The 23,626-nt window shown below is 50.4% G+C and overlaps 1 protein-coding gene across 1 annotated transcript; it reads left to right on the top strand.

The window, feature by feature from the left end:
* The first annotated feature begins 249 nt into the window (after positions 1-249).
* On the top strand, positions 250-21,372 carry LOC126536702 (acetylcholinesterase-like). The gene is made up of 5 exons (XM_050183725.2): positions 250-361; positions 3,031-3,538; positions 15,485-16,063; positions 18,895-19,528; positions 21,180-21,372. Exons 2-5 carry the CDS (start codon positions 3,040-3,042, stop codon positions 21,346-21,348), a joined length of 1,881 nt encoding a protein of 626 aa, XP_050039682.1. The 5' UTR covers positions 250-361; positions 3,031-3,039; the 3' UTR covers positions 21,349-21,372.
* Positions 21,373-23,626: the final 2,254 nt, after the last annotated feature.

The following is a 23,626-nucleotide window of genomic DNA, read 5'->3' as shown; positions in this document are numbered from 1 at the left end:
ATAAAACAATTCAAATTCAATTTTGGTGAAAGAAAAGGAGATTTCATATTTTGTATTCAGAGTTTAATATCATCGATCCTAAAAAAAGATATTGGACGGCAACGTTAATTATCGGTCGTATCTTCAACTTTCTCGTCGTACTAGTCGCGTGGAGGCACGCCGGGTGCGGCACAAAGAGCGCGTGTCAGCGGCCGCTCGTGACGAGTCTTAAAAGAAGAACGTTCGCTCGCAACGGCTACCGTTCGCAGGTGCGCCGCTATTCACCCTGCTCGGCCAGACTACTGCGTCCGCTCCACCAAACAGCCCTTCCATCCGCCAGAGGTTTCTAGTACCTGGACTCGGAGCTCGGAACGAGAGCAGCGTAAGCACCGATTTTACGATGTTATAATACATTGGGGTTGTCGTTTGCGAGTGCTCTAGCACGCTCGTGGCGGCGCGTGTTACATTCCACTGAGCGAACTCGAGCGTTCGGAACACAGTGACATGTTTCTTACACGGCTCCGCGCTTCTTCTGACGGGCTCAGAGGTGCTCTCACCTTCGACCTGGGATGGCGGCTGAGATCTGAGTTCCGGTCACGTGGCTCCTGCAGCTGCCGGGGAGTCCGCCGTGGCGGTACTGGTAGGGCGCGTTTGGCAGCTGCATGACTTGTTTGTTCACAACAGAGGAAACGCCTTACGCGTTCCCGCTTCTCGCCTCCGATCGCTCTGGCAAAGGCTGTGTCGGTCATGGCTCGGGCTTGGTTTCCCTGGCTCTGATCTATGGGGTGGGTTCCGCCATCGTTGCAATTGGAGTCAGGGCGTGATAGAAACCAGCTGAATGTATAGCATTAGTATTTCATGTGCGTATTCTCTCATTTCCATAGGCTAAATTGGACTCCTGGCTACGTTCTCGTTTCAATTGCTTGAAGCGCATTAAATACGCTGCCGAAAGTGAAACCGCGAGCTGGCGGAGTGCGTACGCACTCACTCAGTACTTGTTTGGTCAGGTCAGTGTTAGTCGACGGCGTACTGTGGGTTCATGATTGACCCGAATATTAGTGGCAAGAGGGTTCTCACCATTCGCATTATCCAGGCTAACATGAACCATGTCTTAAAACCCTCTCTCATACGGTGTTAGTAAGCTCCTGAAGAAGGCCGCGGTATTTCGTGTATTCCTATTAGCGGAGACACTAGCGCTCCTTGTTTAACAACATTGAGATTATCAATTTACGGCCAGAAATGTAACTGCAAACTTTCTAGATCACGTTGACACAAACCACTTTTGCAACGTGTTAACCATTTTCTAGCTCTTTTACAGCGAAGCTGTATGTGGCTAGCCGATTCGTCCGTCCATCCATCCGTCCGTCTGTCTGTCGCCTGTAAGCCGAAAGCTCCTCCGGCGCATCCCTATGCGCACGCCCGAAAAAGAGAGGCGCGCGATTGGCTTCGTCAGTAGTGAAGTCGTTGCTCACAGTCGCCGTCGAGCCGGCGCGCAGCAGTTTCTCTCCGGCTCCGAAATGGGTAGGCCACGCGTCAAACGTACCCCTGAGGAACAGGCAGTTTTAGATCAGCAATGCCGCGAACAGAACCGGGAACAAACTCGCCTATGCCGTGCCGATGCTGCAGCCCGGGCACAAAAAAGGCTCGTGCCACCAAGCGCAAGCAGGAACTGCGTACCGAGGTTCCGGTAGCCTACCAAGCCGTCATTTATTAAACCGTCTGGAATACCCCAGTGATAAACACCGTTGCAGCACATTTCAGCTTCGCTGTTTAACCATCTGTACGGAGTGCTCGGGCGTGATTTTTATCGTGCCTAAATGTAAGCCACTGCTGCGTGTACACATGCAAGTAGCGACATTTTAATAGTTTTGCAGGCTTTCCTTTAACGACGGAAATAAGAGTTGCGCAGATGGTCACGTGTCAAAAACACCGGAATGTGATATATTTTTTAATATACTCAACAAGTTTCCTTGCATTGCCATTGTTATCCAAAATCTAGGAATTTCAAATCTTTCTCAGTATTACCTAATGTTCTTATATTAAGAACAGACAAGAATACAGAAGTAGAGCCGGTTTGTTCAGGAGGTCGCTAACAACAAGCAGTTTCATTCTCACAGAAAGCTGCGCGTTTTTTTAGAGAGCAGCTTTTAGGCGCCCGTTCCTGCAGCGAGCGTCGGTGCCAGCGGCGTCGGTGGTGTAACCGAACGAACGAGCATAGCGAAAGATGAAAGCGAACGCGGAGCGCAGCGGGTGGATGAAAGACGCGAGGCGAAAAGCGAAGTGGAGGATGCAGCGCAACGAGGAGGCGGAAATTGGGGAGGGTATGGCGAAAAGGGTGAGAAGGAAAGCGGAGTGACGGCACGACCAAGCATGCGGCCAGCGCGGAAACAGAGCGCTGGGGTGGGCTTCAGACTTACTGCGCATGCGCTACTTCGCCTGCCGCGATGCCGCCGATGAAGAATGCACTCCGCACGAGCCACGCATTCCCGTGTTCACGCTTTCTTTCTGAAAAATGAGCGATGCAACCAGTATCAATACTTCGTCTGCTACTACTGCTAAATGAGCTGCCCGAGCTGAGGCTCAACGCCGCTGCCGAGAGCACCTTGTCCTTCAGAATCAAATTCTTTGCCATAATATGTCGCGAATTCAAAACACCTAAGCAGCTGCGCTAGAAATTCGCATTAAGAAGTATCGTAATCGTCGGTGAATTTTTTTTTATACGTGGTCCATGTTAGCTGGTACAACTGGTGTACTGGCGACAGCAACGATTGCATGGGCCTACGTTGGCATTTTTACAGCGCTGTATATTTGAGAATTCACAGGTCACACTCTTCAAGAGGCTTTTCATGCGTAACTTTCATTGTAAATTACCCCTATCCTTGCGAAAGATAACGCGGTCTCCACTTGGCGAAAGTTAACTATGACAGGTTCTGCAAGAATTTATGTTACTTTTGATATCACTTTATGCTCATCGAGAACAACTGTTGCTGCAGCGCGCCGCCTGCAGCGGGCTTTAAGCTGCATCGCTACACCACTATTTCTTCCTTGCAGCCTGAAGCGATGCAGTCGTCACCTGGTCAAGAGCACACCGGTTCAGCGGTCAACTCGCGAGAAATCGCCCGCGCCGCCACTATGCCAAAGCCCAGTGCTGCTCTTGCCTCCGCGCCCACGGCTTCTCCCTTGGATAAACCTAGGACCATCGACGGCTCTCTCCGGGGCTCCCAAACACACAATAGTCCAAAGTTTGGGACTCGACATATTCTCATACTCTGCCTGGCTGCTGTGGCATCCTGCCTCGTGCTGATCGTCCTCTGGCTACTGCTGCGCGGTCAAGAGGCGCACCGGCCAGGGACCTGCTCTGACACCGAGGAGCAGCTGTTGGTGAAAACCTCGCTGGGCGAAATCAGGGGAGTCGCCGTCGAGACCAGCAATGGGCAGCGCGCGCGCGTCTTTCGCGGCATCCCCTTCGGCGAGGGCACGACGGGAGGCCGGCGCTTCGAGCTCGCCACTAAGGTCACCAAGCTACGCTCTCCTTTTGCGGCGGTGAAGCAAGGTCCTGGTACGCACGGTCAATGTATTCCTCGATATTCGATGCTATAGTACCGCATAGGAGCAGTTTCCTTACCCGAGTGAATATTTCCATTCGTTTCGTTCTCTTTATTATCTGTCCTCAACGAAATGTTGAAAGTCACTATGAATGGCACTCCCTTCCAGTCAGTCGTGTCGTGTGCACAAACGGCCGGAAATTACGGGGAACGCTAGCGCATCATATCGCACACAAAAAAGAAAGAAAAATTACACAGGAGGGGCTCTGTGCGCGTGCCTCGAATCCTGTCCAAATTGTTGTGTGTTCCACTTTTAATCTTTATTAATACTGTTAAGTAAGCATTGTATCATATATGGCGAATTAAAGAACTCTTTGACTAGTAACATATAATTAATGATAACATGTAGTCTTGCATTTCCGATTGTTTCCTTTATATTTACTGTCTTGATCTTCAGAGCTATTGAAAAATAAATCGGTGCCTCGTTTTACCTAACACCATGAGCTTAAAGGGAACATAAATGAAATTAAATTAGATATGCTGGCGCCTACAAGCGATGCCAACTACTCATATTCTCTTTATTGTCAGACTTGCTCAAACCTACTCCCCGTTTCAGACAAATATAAAATTAAAAAATTGTGGTAACATATTCAATACTAAAGTTCTTATACTTACTCAGCTCGTACTGGAGTGTCCGGGCCGTGCAAATTACAACAAAGGCGTGCGTTATTTTTAATTATGTGCTGCGTACTTCACTTAACCAACAAGGAGTTGCTAGACCACGCTCAACCAGCTTCAAGTTTTGCCTTTTGACAGCTACTGTCTCTGAACTTAAATGAGCTTGCAGTTTGTGCCAAAACTCTAGCTCACACTGCAAACATATTTCGCTTGGATCTTACAGCCGCAGGATGTTGGATGAATCAGCAGCGTGAATAACGTTTGTGCTGTTTGCAATCTGTGATGACCGGCCGTAACAAAAAGGCTTGATCTTCCGATGGCACAAAATGCATGGAGCTGCTACAACGGTTTAGTGTGAGGTTGTTGGCTTATGCGTAGATATCGTAGCTTACAGCCTAAATTTGCGAGAGCACAAAGAAGAGCGACACGATACTTGGCTAGGACAGCCACGTGTATGGTTGACTCTTCTTTGTACTGTCATTAAATTTAGGGTCTACGCTATAGACTAACCATGCATTGAGGATACGCTTTGCACGCAGGTGAGAACCGAAATTTTCATTATCCTCTTTTACTAATCGGCACGGGTCAGATTCAGTGTGAAAGCGGGGTTACCTTCGCTGACTTTCAGTAGCGCTTAATTATATTTTTCTTTAATTCTCTAGTGATCAGGCCGTCTCGTGCGGATATTCATGGGAGAAGTCACCAGCGCGGTATATTTTAAAAAATGTTCCGGTTGCAATGAAGAGAAGCGTGGTTTACGTCCCAGATCAACAAACAGTCTTGAGGATCACCGAATTCAAACACTCCACGTTAACCATGGCCGCTTACAACGTACACCAGCAGCGTACACCGGGAGCATTTCCGCATTTATCCAACAATGTGCCTGCGGCAGACGGGAGTCAAACACATGCGCAGCTGCAGAACTACATAGCCAATGAGGCAACATGCGAATGTCCTTTTCGTTATATGATGTGCGCAGCACTCGTGTGACCTGTACATTTCTGAGAACACACTTCACAACAAGAAACACATAATTGGGCTGTCTTGCCCAAATGACGAAGCATTGAAAGCTACAGCAGGGATTAGTGTAGCGCTAAAGCTCCTCAGACGGTGGTCTAAAAATACGCGGGGCAACATGCTGGCGCGACACAGGACGCGAGGAAACTTCTGCTACGCACCAGAAACAGTCCCCTTGGCAGCTACCAGGCGTCTCACAACGCTGGCACAATCAGGAGCACCGCCACCGGCGTTGCAGGCGTCGCAGCTTCCTGATGAACGAGATACGAACAAAAGAAAACGATCAGCGTTTTCTAGCTTTCTCTGCTCAGACAGCAGTATGCTCTAAAGTGTGGTATGCACACGGGTGACGAGATCGAACGTTATTGCATGTTTTTTTGCGCACGACGGCCATCCCAGCAAGTGGAGGCAGAACGCTGCTCTGGCATCCGCTCCAGAGCCGATTGAGCGGACCACGAGTTCATGTCGCTTCGTCCTTTTCGCAGCGAAACGCGCTGCGCGTCTCTCTCGTATGTGGGTGGCTTCTAACTTTCCACGCGAGGGCCGCGCGTACATTGTTGTGTTGGTAGATTGACAGCACGGCGGTCGCACCTGCGCTGACGGCATGAACGCGCCTAGAGGACCCACCAAGGAAGAAAAAAAAATCAGTGGTGATTTAGCGGTAAATGCGAAGAAATGCGAGAGGTATTGGTGCTGGTAACAACTTTATTAAAATTCTGCTCAGGTAAGATCTGGCCTGCCCCAGTCATATAATGGCCTCTCACGACGAGCGACCCTCTCGGCCCAGGCAACGAGGGCTTGTTGTGCTCTTTGATCTGGCGTTCTGAGCAGCTCCTGCCACGTCTGTTGTGAGGGAGGTGGTAGGAGCAACCTGAGAGGGGGTAAGCCCTTGCACCCCGAAAGAATGTGATTTTGGACATAATGCGAGAGAAATGCGTGATCATTACGTAGCAGCACTTTCAGGTTCCGGATTTTTTATTTAAAGCGCGTTCTTCTCAATTGGTGGAGGTGCGGCGTACTCAAACCCTGTCGCTTGAAACCCTGGAGCTGCGATCAAGAACGCTACCGCCCGCCATGATTGACAGGTCATCCCAAACGGCGCCGACGCCACAGTCCATCACCTGTACCGGCGTTCCACGACAACGGGACCCCAAGATCTTCAGCGGTGCAGACCACGAAGACGTAGAAGGCTGGTTTGCGTCATATGAACGGGTGCGCGCGCACAACAAGTGGGATGATCCAGCCAAGTTAACCCACGTGATCTTTTATCTGGCTGGTGTTGCCCAACTCTGGTTCCACAACCACGAAAGGGACGTACCCACGTGGTCAGTCTTCAAGACTTACGAGCGAATTCGCCACCGCTACTACTGGCGCGGCATGTACAGTTTTGTGCACAAGTTTGTTCGGTGCTGTCTTGACTGTCAATGCCGCAAATCGCCGCCTTTACGCCCGTCTGGTGCCTTGCAGCCGCTCCCGTGCCCTGCCACACCCTTCGATCGCGTAGGCATCGACCTATACGGCCCGCTTCCTATGACGCCAGACGGCAATCGGTGGATCGTAGTTGCTGTTGACCATTTCACACGCTACGCCGAAACTGCTGCTTTACCAAGTGCTTCAGCGCGGGATGTAGCCTCTTTCGTCCTACATCGCTTCGTGCTTCGACACGGCGCACCTCGAGAACTCCTCGGCGATCGAGGTCGCGCCTTCCTCTCCGAAGTCGTCGAAAGTTTGCTTTCGGAATGTCATATTATTCATCGGACAAGCACGGCATACCATCCCCAGACTAACGGGCTCACAGTGCAATTTAACCGCACACTTGGTGATATGCTCTCTATGTACGTGGCAGCTGATGATGGTAACTGGGACCGCATACTTTCATTCATCACGTTCGCGTACAATACCGCGATCCAGGCCACTACGGGATTTTCACCTTTCTTCCTCCTGTATGGCCGCGAGCCTACGCATACCATCAACACGCTCCTTCCATACCATCCTGACGCCTCCGAGTGTCTACCTGTGTCCGACGTCGCCGGACAAACCAAAGAATGCCGCCAGCTAGCGCGCTCCTTTACGGCAGAGCAACAGCAGTGCCAGAAAGAAAACCGCATCGACACGCTTCCAAACACCACCTACGCTCCAGGCGTTCTTGTGTGGATGTCGGTCCCTTTCCAAACGCCGGGGCTTTCCTCGAAACTTGTCCCAAAATTCGAAGGGCCTTACCGAGTCTTGGAGCAAACATCTCTGGTGAATTTTCTCATTGAGCCCCTGTCACCACCTGAAGACTTGCGCCTGCGTGGACGTGACATTGTCCACGTCTCGCGTCTCAAGCACTACCACGACCATCTGCCTCCCGATTCTTAAGGCGCCAGGATGACTCTTTTTGTCCGGGGGGAGATGAGGAAGACGCGCCTCGCGACACAGCCGCATCGCCAAAGCGCGGCTCGCCTCGGCTCGCGCTGTTGATTGCTGGCGTCCTTTTTGAACAGGTTGGTTGGTTGGTTACAAACTTTATTTCTACTATTTACAAGAGAGCTGTGAGCTGAGCCCTAAGGGCCCAGCCCTTACAAAGTCTAGGGGGCGGTCCCTAGTCCGGGACCCCCGTGGCTTCTGCAGCGGCTTTGGCTCGGGCCACCAGGGCACGTTGTTCCTGGAGGGTTGAGCAGCCGAGCAGGGTGGCCTCCCAGTCCTCTCGGGTAGGGTGGGGGTTTGGGGGGAAAGCAGGGTTGGAGGGGCATGCCCACACCATGTGGTATGTGTCCGCAAACACCTCCCCACAGTGCGGGCACTCGCCCGAAAATGCCGGGTTGAAGTGTTTCAGCACCGCCGGGCACAGTACTGTATTTGTGTAGAGACGGAGAAGCCAGCGCTCCTCCGTCTTATTGAGGCCTTTGCAAGGGGGGAAGTATCGGCCGTGATTAAGCTGATACAGCTGTATGATTTCTTTAAAGGTGATTGCCGGTTTGAATTCAGGGACCTCGTCTACGGGTGATAGAGGCGACGCCCGGAAATGAAGCGCGCGGGCTGTAGCGTCGGCTACTTCGTTCCCCTCTATTCCCTGATGAGCTGGGGCCCAAATAATGGAGCGCCGGGGTTGGAATCCCTGGTTCTCACATTTCTTAAGTATTTGGAAGGCACGATATGGAATTTGGCCTTGTTCTATATTGCGGCAAGCACCCCTCGAATCAGTGATGATGACCCGAGACGCTGGATCTGCGGCAGCAAGCGCGATGGCCACCTCCTCCGCGTAAGTAATATTGGGGGCCCGGAAAGTGAGACCATTAACGGGTGTGTTTTGATGGACGACTGCCGCCGTAAACCAACCCCCGTGGTGAGGGCCGGCAGCGTCCGTATAGAATACTCCCGGGCGATCTCCATATGTTCTGGTGATCCTTGTAGCGTGCGCTTGGCGGCGGCCCTCGTGAGTATCTCGTGTCACGTTATAAGGGAGAGGGTTTACCTGTAAGGTGAGACGCCATGCCTCTGGCAGTGAGACTCTGGGTTCCGTGTGGGTTATATATCGGATGTGCAAGCGGGACAAGAAGCGGCTTCCCGCTGGTGTTTTGCTCAACCGCAAGAATTGATTGTTAAGATGAGCCTCGCGCAGTTCCCCAAAACTATTCGTCATCCCCAATTCGAGGAGGCGTTTGTTGGACGTAGTTATGGGAAGATCGAGGGCTCTCTTATAGATTTTGCGTAAAATCACCTCAAGGGCGTTTTCATCGCATTTGCGTAGGTGGAGATAGGGTGCCGAGTAGAGTATTCGGCTGGTTACGAATGCGTTCGCTAGCCGCAAAGCGTCTTTGCATCGCAAGCCCCCCTTTTTATTGGATACCCTGCGGATCATACGACCCACTTGGTCCCCCACCTTACGGAGCTTTTGAATAGTGGTATCAATTTTGCGGTTCCTATGTATGTAAAGGCCCAAAACTCGGATCTCGTCGCGTTCCGGGATGGGGCCTGTACATAGGGATAGGTTGAGTTTAGTGGTGCACTTCGGGTTGGGTCGTAAGTGCACAAATTCCGATTTGGTCGGGGAGCATTCCAGGCCGCATCGACGGGCATATTCGTCCACAATAGCCGCCGCATGCTGCAGGTTGGCCTCGATTGTTCCAACCGATCCGTGAGTAGCCCACAACGTGATGTCATCGGCGTACAGAGCATGCTGCACGCCTGGGACCTCACCCAGTAGGGCAGGAAGCTTCATCATGGCCAGATTGAAAAGGAGTGGTGAGAGTACTGCTCCCTGCGGGGTACCTCGTGTACCGAGCTGGTACGGGCCATGTTCCGTGTTTTGTAGCCGGATAAAGGTTGGGCGGTCTGTGAGGAATTGTTTAATGTAGTTGAAGGTGTTGAATCCACAGTCTACCTGGGATAAGTGGGTTAGGATGATTTCGTGCGTGACGTTATCGAAGGCACCCTTTAGGTCTAGCGCAAGGACTACCTTACCATCACTAGGGTGTTCGACTGGCTCGAGAATCTCCGTATGAAGTTGTAGTAGGACATCCTGCGCGGACCTGTGTGGGCGGAAGCCGTACATGGTGTCTGCAAAGATGTGTTGGGTTTCTAGATGGGTGGACAATCTATCCCGTACCATAGACTCCATCAGCTTTCCCACACAAGAGGTGAGGGAGATGGGCCGGAGATTGTCTGTGTTTATGGCTTTTCCTGGTTTAGGGATGAAGGTGACTAACGCCGTTTTCCAGTCAATGGGAAGAGGGGTGTCACCTTGCCAGATTGCATTAAAGTAAGTGAGGAGCTGCTCATAGGCTGGGTCGGGGAGGTTGGCTAGGAGCTTTACCGTTACCTTATCCCTGCCCGGAGCTGTTCCTCGTTTCATTTTGGCAAGTGCCGCTTTGAGGTCATGAAGCTGGAACGGTCGATCCAGCTCAGCGTTCTCAGAGCCTGCATATGAGTACGCGTGACCTCGGGCATCCTGGTGTGTAGAGAGATATTTCTCTCTGAGGGAGATAGCCAGTGCGGCTGTGTCTCCGTTAAAGTTGTGGATCACTCGCTGGAGGTGTTTATGGGTTTCTGTCCGGGTGTTCGTAGGATCAATTAGGGCGCGGAAAAGACGCCATGTACTCCGGTTCGACATTTGTCGAGCGGCCGTATTGCATCGGTCTACCCAGTTGGAGTCGGCGAGCTGGGCCGCGTACTCTGCCGCCTCCTGGGTGAGTTCGGCGATGCGAATTTTGAGTTTACGGTTGTGTTTTTGCCGGCGCCATCGGCGGACAAGGCTGTGCCGGGCCTCCCAGAGGTGAAGGAGGTGGTTGTCCACCGCCGGATTCGCCTCAGAGAGCTGAACCTGCTGTTCAGTATCTGTGAGTTGCGTGATTAGCTGTTGTGACCAGGTGGTGTACCCCTGTTCCACTATAGGTTGTGGGTTGTTGTAGTTGGAACGAAATTTTGGCCAGTCTGGAAGAGTTGCCTTGTGGTGAGGACGAGTGAGGGCTGAAGTGCGAGTTGTGGTCGTGAGAATGCAGTGGTCGCTACCGAGGGTTTCCTCGGTATTGTGCCAATCTACGTATCTTATGTTTTTAGTAAATGTTAGGTCCGGGCAGGTATCCCGAGTCACGGAGTTCCCAATCCGGGTGGGTTTGGCAGGGTCCGTGTGAAGAGTGAGGCCCAGCGTAGACGCAAGCTCCGCCAGCTTGCGTCCGCGTTTCTCTTCGCGGTGGTAGCCCCATAATCGACTGGGGGCGTTGAAGTCCCCAACAATTATGAGTGGTTCCCTATTTGCCACCTTTAGTGCCCTGCTGAAGAGATCAGCAAAAGTGACGTTTGGTATTTTTGGTGAGCTATACACATTTAGAATGTGAAGCGGGGGATCGTGTTTTTGAAGCGGAAGAAGGGTGACCATCGCATACGAAAAAGCTACATTACAGTCCAGGTCCACCGGCGAGGCCGTATAATTTTTATGGACACAGATACAGCTCTGTGCGTCCTGCTGATAGCTTATGTAGTTCGTGAAAGTGACGCCCTCTCCCGGCTCTTGGAGGGCTACTACAGCAGGAAGTTGAGGGAGGGTTGTAATGAAGAGTCTAAGGTCAGCTCGCTTGGTGCGTGCCTTGAAGCCTCGACAATTCCACTGCAGAATTTCAGCAGTATTCGAGTTGCGTTGTGACACTCGGAGGGATTTAGGGTGTCCCGCCATGTTGAGTACTGGGATTTAACATGGTCAGGTGCGGGGCCTGTTCTGAGCCAGGGGCCCCGGTAGACAGGATAACCGACGGAATCGGTCCTGCCGGAGGAAGAGCCTCCTCCTCGTGCGGAATTTTGGTTCTGCTCTCCTTAATATTTTCACCGACAAGGCGCTTGACTGTTCCTCTCCGTCGGGTAGCAGGAGTAGATTTTGAGGTATGTGCCGCTATAAGGCACGGGATTTTGCCGAGGGCTGCGTCGAGAGCGGCTGTGAATTGCTTTTCGAACGCCTGAAGTCTAGCGTTCATTTGCGCCTCCAACGCGTTGAACCTCGCCTCTATCACCGAGTGTCCGTGGTCAGGGGACGCGGGAGGGGAGGTATCGCTATCCATCGCCTCTACTGACAGAGGGACGGGCGGTGGGGGAGATTTTTGACGCTCTTCTGCAAGAGCTAGCCGTTTTTGTAGGTTAGCTATTTGCTCTTTGAGAGCAATAATTTCGATTTGCTCCGGCGTGCGGGGGGATCGGGCAGAGGAAAAGGGAGGACGTGAGGGGGCCACCCCACCCTCGCTGCTCACCTTTGTTCCCTGTTTGACCGCGTTGACCCAGGCTCTCTGCATCTCCGGTCTCGCTCCGGTGGCTTGTTTCCCTGCCTGCTGCTGTGGCAGGAGGGGCGCATCCTTCTTTCCCTGGTCAATGGGACCGGCCGGGGGCGCCCTTTGTTTTGGGTGGTCAGTGTCGTCTCTCTGGTGCACGGGTTGCTTTGGTCGCCGTTTCCCACGTTTACGACGGCCGCGCTTGGGTTTGGGACGGTGACCCTGTTCCGAGCGCTGGTGTTGCAGTGGACGATATTTAGCAGTGCAGGATCGAGTCCCCGTGGCATGGGCTCCTCCACACAAGGTACACTGAGGGACGCATTCGTGCGGTTCGCGTTCTCCGTCTATGAGATGGGCCGCAGTTCCACACAGCCCGCACTTGTCCGGCCTGGGGCCGGGACAGACGTCAGTACGGTGGCCGACCATGCCACAGTGGGAGCAGGCAGGTATCGTGCGCCGATACGGCCGGACTTGTATGAGCGTAGCCTCGTAGTGAATGTAGCGTGGTTTGTTCTTGCCAGCAAAAGTTACTCTTGCCTTATTTGATGCTCCGAATTTCCGGACCTCCAGGATTTCTCCGGAGCGCCACTGGAGACTGGAACGCAAGATTTCATCGGTATCCGTGTTGCGCACCGTGACCACACCATAACAGATGTTGCCGCCGTCCTGCCGGAGATGTCCGAGTAGGGGGATTTTTTCAGTGGGAGAGCCGAGCTCGAAATCTCCGATGATGCGGTCAGCGATCTCGGGCTTAGCAGTGTAAACTAGTATAATGTTCTGCTCCTTAATTGGGAGAACCGTGATGACTTGTGCGCATTCCGCGCCCAGGTAAGCGATGAACGCTCTGCCGTATCCGGTTTCATGAAACTTCTCGTGCAGAGACACCCGTGTTCGCGGCTTCACAACAACCACAAAATCCTCCGGGGCTGGCTTGGGCATTGGAGTCGGTCTCCAGGTCACCGGCGGCCGAGATTTACCGTCCGAAACGCGCGAGGCGGGCGGTGGTGGCTTGCAGGGGCGAACGCCGGCAGCGGGAGCGTCCGAGGAGGCCGCATCCATGGCCGCCGCGTTCGTCGAGCCCTGCGTTCGTCGAGCGATCGCGGCAACGAGCGCGGGGCTCTTCAAGGTTGAAAGCGGCTGCTCTCTATTGCCGCTGGGTTGTATGGTGGCCCAGTTCATCGAGTCTGGGTCATATCCTCGGTGTGTGGCTTGCTGAGACATCTTGTGGTGGCGCGAGACGGTTGCCCCGTCGCGCCGGGCGGTGGCTCTGCCGTTAGGCTTAGCCGACCCGCCGGCGTGGCCGACCGATGAAACATTCGGGAAAAGCTTTAAATGGTCCCACCTCGTTGGAAATCGTATCCAGGGATGCCGGATGACGTTCGGCGTCCGATGGTCGTAGCGTGGATGGGCTCAGATGAGATTATCCGCGGCTCCTGCCGAAAATCGGCGGAGCCGATACGCTGCACTTCCGAACAGGAGCACAGTAAGGTGGCGCCCCCTTTTTGAACAGTGCTTCGAGCTGCCTCGACGTTCCAGGTCGCTGTGCCTTCGCATTAGGAGCCGCCAATAAACCTTTTCACAAGATATATATATATATATATATATATATATATATATATATATATATATATATAAACCTAGGGGCCCACTTTTTATTAGTCTCGTGATAATAAAGTCAACAAACAAAAGGCACCAAGGGCATTATAAGGGAAATTATATTGATTAATGCAATTAATATCGTAAATACTTAATGGAAAGGAAAGTGGAAGAAAAACAGCTGGCCGCAGGTGGAATACGAAACACACATCTCTGCATTACGTCTTGCGTATATATATATATACACACTCATCTAAGCTCTCCCGTCTCCTATCACGGCACTGATCTTGGGACGTGTTGTGAACTGATGCGGAGTGCAGCGGATGGTGTTTGTGCTTGTGATACCCAGTGACACAAGTTGCCGTCAAAGAGCTTCATAGAAGAGCGGCACATAACTAGTGCCACGTGCCCTGTAGCCAATGGGGCCCATCCTTATGGACTGGAACATATTACATATTATCATACTGCACTGTCTTAGGGTTGCATAATCCTGAGAGCGACGGATGGTGTGTCGCGCTGACGGCAGTTCGTCCCTGCGAGAGTAACAGCAACACGCGCGGCGGCAACATGGCGTAGACTCCCACGCTGTTCCAAAGCCACATAACGAGTGCGAGACCAGTCACCGGTTTGAGTAGAGCCAGCAGAAACTGTGTGCATCTTCTCTCTCCCGCACTTTCTCAGCCACCAGTAAAAGACACTTATTTGCTTTGAGAACGCCAGAACTTGGGCAAACTGGACTCACCGCCTAGTTCTGCCCCACGGGAACTTGGCGATGCGCTGATGAGCGCGCGTCTTCGAGACCATGTGCGGCTGGAGAAAATTTGGGCGAGACGAGATGGCTAGTGGCTTCACGTGTACGGCTTTCACGGGCGCCTAGGGCTATAGTGCCGGAAGTCACGTAATATTATGTTCGATGCGATTTATATGGCGTATAAAACTACGCAAGTTACTTGCTGATATGACTAATAATTTGTTTTAGCTAAGAATGCCTTGTTTTTAGTGCAAAACTGCCACTTTTTCAGGCTTCACAATGTTCAGGATTTGCCCGCATATTTTGGTATTGCTCTATTGTCGGGATTGGTCCACTTTTTTGAACTGCAATGCCTTCGAGAATGGCCAAGGCAAGAGGTCAGATAATCGCCAAACAGTAGTTCCAGAAAACTAGATTTAACTTGCCAACTGAGTGTGACGTCAGGCAGCTCACCTCCGCAAGTCAACCTCATCTTACGCCGTCCCTTTTCCACGGCGTATTGGTGTGTAAGCTCTTGGGAACTTGTTCTTTCATTGCTGCGGGGCCATTCATGGGTGTTGTTCGGTACACGGTAACCTTTATTGGGGTGCCTAAACCGTCACAGTTACCAGTATGCTAGAAGGAACATACCGTTTTTTAGGGCCAGGCGCTTCTCACTATGCTTCAATTCTGTTGTCTTCATGTATGAAAGGATGGCTAGAGTCCCGACCACACTTTTCAAGGCGTCACTTGCGCTTACTACCACGGTTAGTGCAGCTGCCCGTGCACTCGCCTCGTAGCCCATACGGTGATCTAACCTTTTTACGCACTCCTTAAGGTTCGTCATATTAGTCTAATTGCACGTTGAGCTGCTGTGCATAATTTCTTGGGAATTTTCATCCTGCTACCTTCAAACCTAAAACCTGGCACGTGAAACTGAAACACACTGCAGTAGACGTAATCAAAGCAAGACAACCAGAAGATACCTCTTGCGTGTCACGTGACGAGGGCCTACATATCAGTTTTGTTTTCTTATCTCAAGGCTGCATGATTGCCACGTGACAATCATTCCTGGCTCTCTTCTTTTTCATTTCCTTCAAGCGAGTGTTCACGTAATTGCGATCGCTCTAAAGTAAAGCACTTGGAAAAGCTACCAACGTGAAAAAGTATTACAACACTTTAACCTGTCCTTTTTCCTGCAGCGTGCTTGCAGCCGTCAATACACGTCCCGGTACTGCGGTCGGTCACTGTCATGTCGGACAACTGCCTCACCCTGAACGTCTGGGCTCCCAGCCGCTGCTCGATGGAGAAAGGGCAGTCACTGCCGGTGCTGTTTTTCCTGGGCGGCTGGATGTTTCATGTTGCCAGCTGGAACGGTCTCTTCGATTGGAGTACCATGGCGAGCCATGGCCGCGTGATCGTCGTGTCCCCTAACTTCCGGCTCGGCGCTGCCGGCTTCCTGCACCGCAACGGAACCGGCCCGGACAACGTGGGCGTCGAAGACATCCTGCTCGCCTGGAATTGGACCAAGGAGCACATCGCGTCGTTCGGTGGCAACGCCAGCAACGTGGTGCCCTTGGGTCACTCGAGTGGCGGCTTTGTGGTCTCCGCCTTGCTCGCCAGACCTGAGCTGTTCGATGCGAACCGGTCGGTCATCCTGTCGCAGAGCATGTTTACCCTAACTCCGGATAACAGTGGAGAAAAAGGAGTGCGCAAAACCGAGTTCCTCGGGGAACTTTGCTGCAACAGGTCGTCCTGCGCCGCTGGTCGGTCCATTCCAGGCAAGTTATAAGCTACCGCGCCCTCGACATGTTGATTGGTAATTTGTATTCTTTCACTTTCTCAGCGCAGACGCTATGGGAGGCAACGAATAAGAACATTCGCGTGTGTGTTCTTTTCTCGGCACTTTAACGATAAATTATTCTCTGAACTTAATGCGGAAAATTTGCGTATACCCGAAGGTCTCTCGTTCGCTACTGCTGGTTATAAAGTGAGCAAACAACTGTGCGATAGTGAGGGCATGCACCCTCGTTTTCCGACATCAACGCTAGGTGCAACACGTACTCGGCTTCAGTCTCCGTTATTGCATAAGTATCATGTCAAGTGCGAACGGTTTAATGCGCCACAAAAGCTTACTGCCCACCGCGGATTAATTTGCAAGAAGTATGAACTCATCTATTTTGATTTCTAATGACGATTTCATTCGCACTGATTGGCTTCGCATGCGTGGCATCAGTAGTGTGATATTTACCCTTAATAAGGGATTTCCATAGGCAATAGTGGTTTAGGGGATTTCCGCAGGGGACAGCGGTACCCGCTGGCGTGCGCAGATACATAGCGCCCTGCGGGCAACATCGAAAAATGCGCGCATGTCCCTACAACAAACGAACTAGCCAACAAACAGAAAGCCCACTATGCCTCGCTACATAAACACCGCGCTTGCGTCGCTGCAAGGGACGTAGCTTCATGGGTGCTGGATGGATGGTGGATGCAGTGAGCGTCTCCTTTCAAATCGGATAATTGTTTGCGTCACCAAGCTCTTGTGCTTATTTCTCCTAGTGTCCTACCTATCTTTTTTACAAAAAACACATACACAAACAATGAATTCCCAGCATCAAACTTTCTGAATCACTACTGGTGACTTTGTGCGTTTGCGTTGTTTGTGATGTCCCTACTTTACTGCCACCAAACCGACAATCGCCTCTTGCTAATCTCACCTCTTTACTGTCCCCCTGCTATCCATGAACCCAGGGACTTCAAGGAAGACAGAGGACCCTCAACCGACAGCTGGATAGATATCTTCACATTCTAATAAATCAAGTTCCGTAGTTTCCTATAGTTTTGCCTCAGCAAGCACATGCTTCTTCTTCCTTAGTGTACCTCGCTTTATAACTACGCATTCGAAGGCATCCTTATCTCGCTATGAAAAATAGGCAGCTTTCCTTTGAGTTGTCGTAAATTCTTTCTTTCCTGATTTCGTTTGTTTCTCTTAGGTAGTTACTCATAGTCGGTTTCTTTTCCATTGCCACCACCCTAGAGATTTTCTGAGCCTCTCTGACTTTGCGTTTGACGTTCTTTGTTGTCATGTTGCTTACGATACCGGTCACATAATTGCCGGCAAGCTTCCTAGTTCTTTTCCTCCACTGTCAGTCGATGTCTTTTGTGTACAAAATACCTCAACACTCTCGCAACCCATTTACTTTCTTTCATATTGTTCAGTCATTCTTCAGACTCAATTTTACTCGAAGCTTCCCTCACTTCAACACTAGTACAGCCCGCATCACCCTGCGCAGCTTTGTTTGTAGTCTTCCCTATACATAGTAACAAGTTGCAACGCCATCAATGATTTGCACCACAAGACAGCTGGCTCGTTAGGACACGAGTTGGAAGGCCTTATCAGCCGAGTAGGGGCTCCTGTTTATTTAAATGTATTCGCTTTATTTCATCACCATATTGTTGAAGACCTCGAAAAAAAGCGTTCTGATGACTTGACGTGGTCCGTGGCCCTCAGTGACAGGCTGTTGGCCGAGTATAAGGTGAGGTGTTACATGTTCAGTAGAGTCGTCATAGTCCTAATAAGATGACCGGCAAACGTAATACACAGATATAGTATAAATACAAGGCAAACAATGCATATATAGCACATATAAAATACACGTGTGTATGATACAATTGTAACAGAAAGAAAAAGAAATAACGGTAATTACGAATGCACATCATGCATAAGTAAGTCAACAAATCTGTCATGCGACAATGCACAATATACCTTTCGACTAATGCCCTGCAACCAAAAATACAATTTTTATTTTTGTGGAAACAAAGAAAGGAGAGAGCACGATAAGGAATGTTAGACAATGTAGATTTTGTAAACACGACCGTAGTCTGAAGCGCCACATTTAGTACATTTAAGTAGCCCTTGCCTGTGACATCTCCCAGAGTTTGCAGTTGCGTGCGCTATTAGTGCTTGGCCACAAGAATCGGGCATATGAATTTAATTCAGTTTTTTTTTTTTCGCAAGAGGACGCGCATGGGTGCCGTCTATTTTACTCTGTGCCCTATGCTTTCAATTTTCTCGTCTACAACACGTGGCAGATTGTTTTTTGTTGCTGCCAGCTTGAGCTAAAAAAATTGCCAGGTTTTGTGTGCCGCAAACATGATCTAATAACGAGAGGCACGCCGTAGCCGGTGGTCGCGGACTAATTTGGGCCACCAGCTTGGATTCCTTAACGTGCACCCAATGCATAGTACACGAACGTTTTCCGCATTCCGCTCCCTTCGGAATGCGGCCGCCGTGTCTGGGATCGAACTCGCGACCTCTATCTCAGCAACGTCACGCCATAGCTACTGCGCTACCGCGGCGAGTCGCCCACTTAACATATTTGAGACAAGAAGTTTCGAGCTGACTTCGGGATGACTGTCTTTTAAACTCAATTGCCTTGGGAAAAGCGCAAGAACGCGTGCAAGGGGACACGTTCCAGCTAAGAGATATTTCGGACGCGGAAGATGGAAAATGGCAATTGAACAATTATTGAATTACTGTGTGGCACGCGAGAAACCACAGCCACTGTCCATGAAATGCTGATGCAGCGATTCTCTTTCGTTCTCGTTGCAGAATACGTCCGGTGCCTGGCCTTCCTTCCAGCGGCGGAGCTGGTGGACATGTTGAAGTTAAGATTTTCGTTGGCGCAGATAAACCTCGACGGCGGACCTTTCTTTTTCGCCGACGCCAGGAAACTTCCGGATGACCGGAGCTTCTTCGCCGGCAAAGATGTGTTGCTCGGGAACACTATTCACGAGGCGGACCGCGTGCTGGCGTTCGGCATAGCAGTGCAGAACCTGACGGACAGTGGGGTGCGCGACATCGTCAAGTTCCTGGCGCGCCAAATCGGCTTTCCGGAAGAGAAGGTACTGAAATACTTAGGCCCCTACCTGGCCCTCGACGACGACAGCGCATCCCGGTTCGAGAAACTGGAGAAGCTGAACGATCTCTTCACGAAGGGGGCGTTCCAGTGCCCCATGCTGCAGTACGCGACAGAAGCTGCGAAGGGTGGTGCGAACGTCCGCTTCATGGTTTTGGCGGAGGAGAAGATGGACGCTGTTGATCGCGCCACCGGCGACGGGGTCGCCACGTACGGGGACGACCTGCGCTTACTATCGGGTGACCCGACGTACCAGAGTTTAACGACGCCCCAGAGCAGCCTGTCCCACACCATGATGGGTCACGTGGCGGCGTTTGCGAGCTCAGGGTAAGACGGAACGCGCTGCCAACATTTGTTCTGTTCGCTTTACGCCCCGCGTCTGTGCCGCGACTGCCGTTATCGACCACCGTTAGGAGGCTTTATCGACCGTGATTTACCGTGCATTGCATGGTAAACTTCGCCTACGTCCTTGGTGCACCAGTCTTTCCAAGACATCGGAGCAGCCAGAATGCCACATAAATGGAGTAACGCGGTGCGGGAGCAGCTGCGTTCACGCGTGTGTTGACTGCGAAGTAACTATAGCGCGAACACGGCCCTTTTTCCCCGCAGCTTGTAGCACAGTCTAGCTATTTATTTATTTATTTTATTCCAAATACCTTCAAACACGAATGCATAGTAGAGGGGAGTGGTTACAAAGGTTACAGAGGTTACAAAATTATACAAAGTTGGACAAAAGAAACGGTAACACAAAAACTATTAAGCCAGAATACAAGAAATAACGACAAAACCAGAAACAGAGTGATACAAACAAAATGACGCTCAGTATGGCACACTTAGTTACAATGAAAAAATACGAATAAGGATTGTCTGAACAAAGCATTATCCATGATGGAAACAAGATTGGCAGGAAGGTGGTTCCAGTCACGTGAGGTGTTCGGCATGAAAGAGTGTAGAAATGAGTTTGTGCGAGAAGCTGCACACCCTACTATACTAATGTGGTCAGCCCGGTATTAAAGGTACGTAGGTGGAGGGATGTGCTCAGCGTGTAGACGATGATGGTCTACTTTCTTCTGAGATAAGCTGAAGCGCAAAGTTTTTCTGTGTAGCGATAGCTGAGACAACGCTAAACTGGCTTTCATTTCCGTTATGCTGGATGTACTAAAATAATTGGCTAGTAAGAAACGTGCGGCGTTATTCTGAATCAGCTCAAGTGGATTAATAAGTTTATCATGGTCAGGATTCCAAAGAGCAACGGCATATTCTAATTTTTAAACCTCCGGGTGTGTGGTAGCGGTCGCGGGACCAGAACAATGACTTTCTGGTTTCGCATCCACCGTGGTTGCTTAGTGGCTTTGGTATTGCGCTGCTAAGCACGAGGTCGCGCGATCAAATCCCGGTCACGGCGGCCGCATTTAGATGGGGACGAAATGCAAAAGCGCCGTGTACTTATATTTAGATACACGTTAAAGAACCGCAAGCGGTAAAAATTATACCGGAGTCCCCCACTATAGCGTACCTCACAAATATATCTTTGTTTTGGCAGGTGAAACCCCATAATCTGATCTGTCCGGTTTTGCTTGATATAGCCCTAGCTGGGGCAGTTATCGCTTCCCGAGGACTCGTGGCTACCTTCAGGCACGTTTTTTTTCTTTTGTAGAGATGAACATGGACGATGAGTTTGGTATCAAGACTGTTTTATAGCACAGTGAAGCTCTGCAACCAAAGTACTGCTAAAACTGTTGTTGTCGCATTTGCGTGTGTAATGCACGGGTTTAAGACCCATAATGCGCCCGATACCTTTTAACACGCGGCCATTGGCGATAAACTGAAACGGCTCGCGGATATAGGATCGGCTGAGGCTCGGCAATAAAATTGATAATATATTTTTCTTTTCGAGATTCCGACATTCTGCCAGGGGAGGCATACAATGTTTCCACCTGCAAACACGTGACGATGGACTACCTTAATCTGTTTCCAGGAATCCGGGGCACATTTCCGCTACAGAAGAGTGGCCTCCATTCACGGAAGCCGAAAAGAAGGTTGTCCTGCTGAACAGCTCAGTGGTGTGGGCTGAGGCCCAGTGGCACGCACAACCCTGCGGCATGCTGATGGAAATATTGTCCCTGCTTTTGTCTGGCGGTTTGTAAGCATGCCGTTATAAAAATCGATTCCTTCTCGTCTCCTGGCTTTTCTCCTTACTGCGGCAGCTGTATAGTTTAGCCCAGGATACCGATAGGGTGGCGAAAGCGGCACGGGTGCACGTGCACAAGTCAGCAAGGCAAGTGCTCCGGTCTGCAGCAGTCTTAGTACGTGTTCTGGAAGTGGCGGATCCGTGAGGCGCTGGGTAAGGCCCTGCCTACTGATGTGTATGTATACATAGCGGCTAAATTCTGCAGCACCGCAAAGCGTTCACAAATTGTCAGTCGGGCAATGTGTGCCTTTGCCGTTAGCAGCCTTGTTGCAACAAATATCTGGCACGTAAGCGGCTCTACGTGAAGTGTAAGTCGGAGTGAAACCGGGTTCATGAACCGAGTTGGTTCATGTTATACATTGTAAAAAAAGTAACAGCATCACAAACAAGCGCACGTCCTGGATTTTCCCTTTCCATGCGTCTTCTGTTCGAGATTCTGCATTTTTACCGCACACGATATGGTAATGAATAGCTCTGGCAGCAATATGTGCTTGTGATCGTCCCTAGTTTTTCCCCCGAAGTGAGAGAAGGAAGCTTGAGCTGCTTCATTATAATTTCAATTTCATTAACGATGTCTAATTATTCAAGGATGTAATTCTTGCTGTGAAGGTATTTAAAGAATAAGCTGCGCCTTTTGTTCAACAGTGTCTTTATCGCACTCGTGGTCCACGGTTTTCTCGGTCTTCTAGGCCATGATAAGGGTGCGGCCACCCTTATGAAGTTCATATATTTCTGGCTGAGCACAATTGTTTTGTGGCTGGGCGCATGATATATTTGCTGCAACAGCATCACGGTCATTGATGAGGCAGAGTTTGAAAAAGACCCCAAAATTGTAGCGGAGGCGGCACGCCGTCTTGTTGGCAACTCTACAAATTGATACAATTGCTTGGGAGGCATACAGTCCTGGGTTTGCCACATTCTTGCAGTTTGGTTCGCCGACAGGTACTGATATCGTAAAGCACGGCTGAAAACAATACACCTATTGCTTAATATGTCTTATCTCAAGATGGCCGTGCCGTTATATCAAACTTGTGTGTTTTGGTTTCACATCGATCGCTTACCCTCACCTTTCGGTCTTCAACCAACAGCCAGTACGTTTGCAGCGCAAATTGCGCAGTACTCGCAAAGACTGCAGCGGACGGTGACGGTGAACGGTAACGCGTTCTTTTTCCTGAACAACGTACAGGGCTTTGTTTAAAGTGATTAAACACAACACGTCGTTTTTTTTTCTTTGAGTAGCCAGATTGGAATATGTCACACTGGAAATCAAGAAACGTAATATTCTATTACCGATGAATCAGATGGGAACTGAAAGAAAAATAATATGGGCCTGTATGCCGAGACATTCATAATACCTATGAAACGACGCCTGTAGTTGAGTCTTGTGTCCATGTTTTGAAACTATACAGTATCTGCATATCACTGAACTGGTTGTGTCAATATTTATTGGCTAGAGCGAAGCATCCAATCATAACGTGAAATTTTTGACAGAGAGCGCACACTCGTTTAAGCAGGCGTCGCTTCGAGTAAACGCCATTCAGTAAGTTCGCATAATCATTAATTATAAATCCGCATATTTAGCTTAGTTTGTTCATCATCAACTGCGAGCTCTCCATACAGAAGACAATGAGGCTTCGCACTCGCAAACAGGTGATCCTGAAGCATGGTGGGTAAATAGGACGGGCTAAATAAATACCACGATAAATGACAAATAGGTTCAGCGAACACCATCGAACATTTCCCGAGCAAACAAAACGCATTGCCCGCTTTGGTGGGTATATACGTAGCTCCCTTCAATATAAAAACGTCACATTCAAGCCTCGGTTAAAGTGATTTACGCTACCAGTAAAGACCAATGGAATTCTGGTTAGATGCGACCGGCCCAGCCTTGCAGGAAAGGTTCACAAACTGCTCGGGCGGTGAATTACACTGCAGAGTCAATTTGTTAAGATTTTTGTTAAAGACTTGGCACAGCTCTTGAGAAGCTGCGCAACGTCCATCTGCTTCGTCTATCTTGATGGCAGGACTGTTGCAAGCAGCTATGATACTCTGACTTCTCCTAAAATTAAGGCCGCCGTTTCTGGTGTGTCTGGACATAGGAGGTTTGGCAAATTCCTCCGCCTGAATTTTTGTAAACTAGCCAGTGACCATGCGCGATGCCGCAGTTGGATCGTTGCTGATTTGGGGAGTGCAGAGAGCCTTCGGTATGAACCATACGCTTCCAAAACCAGTTA

This window comes from Dermacentor andersoni, chromosome 4 (genome assembly GCF_023375885.2).
Source record: "Dermacentor andersoni chromosome 4, qqDerAnde1_hic_scaffold, whole genome shotgun sequence".
NCBI classification, from domain to species: Eukaryota; Metazoa; Arthropoda; class Arachnida; order Ixodida; family Ixodidae; genus Dermacentor; species Dermacentor andersoni.
The sequence above is the reverse complement of the archived record's forward strand: the minus strand, read 5'-3'. Positions and strand labels throughout refer to the sequence as shown.

Bases quoted from the DNA above. Each gene is read 5' to 3' on its own strand.
- LOC126536702 (XM_050183725.2), top strand. From the start codon at position 3,040: ATGCAGTCGTCACCTGGTCAAGAGCACACCGGTTCAGCGGTCAACTCG. The intron at 16,064-18,894 runs GCAAGTTATAAG...TTCTCGTTGCAG, and splicing joins CGCTGGTCGGTCCATTCCAG to AATACGTCCGGTGCCTGGCC. The intron at 19,529-21,179 runs GTAAGACGGAAC...ATCTGTTTCCAG, and splicing joins GCGGCGTTTGCGAGCTCAGG to GAATCCGGGGCACATTTCCG.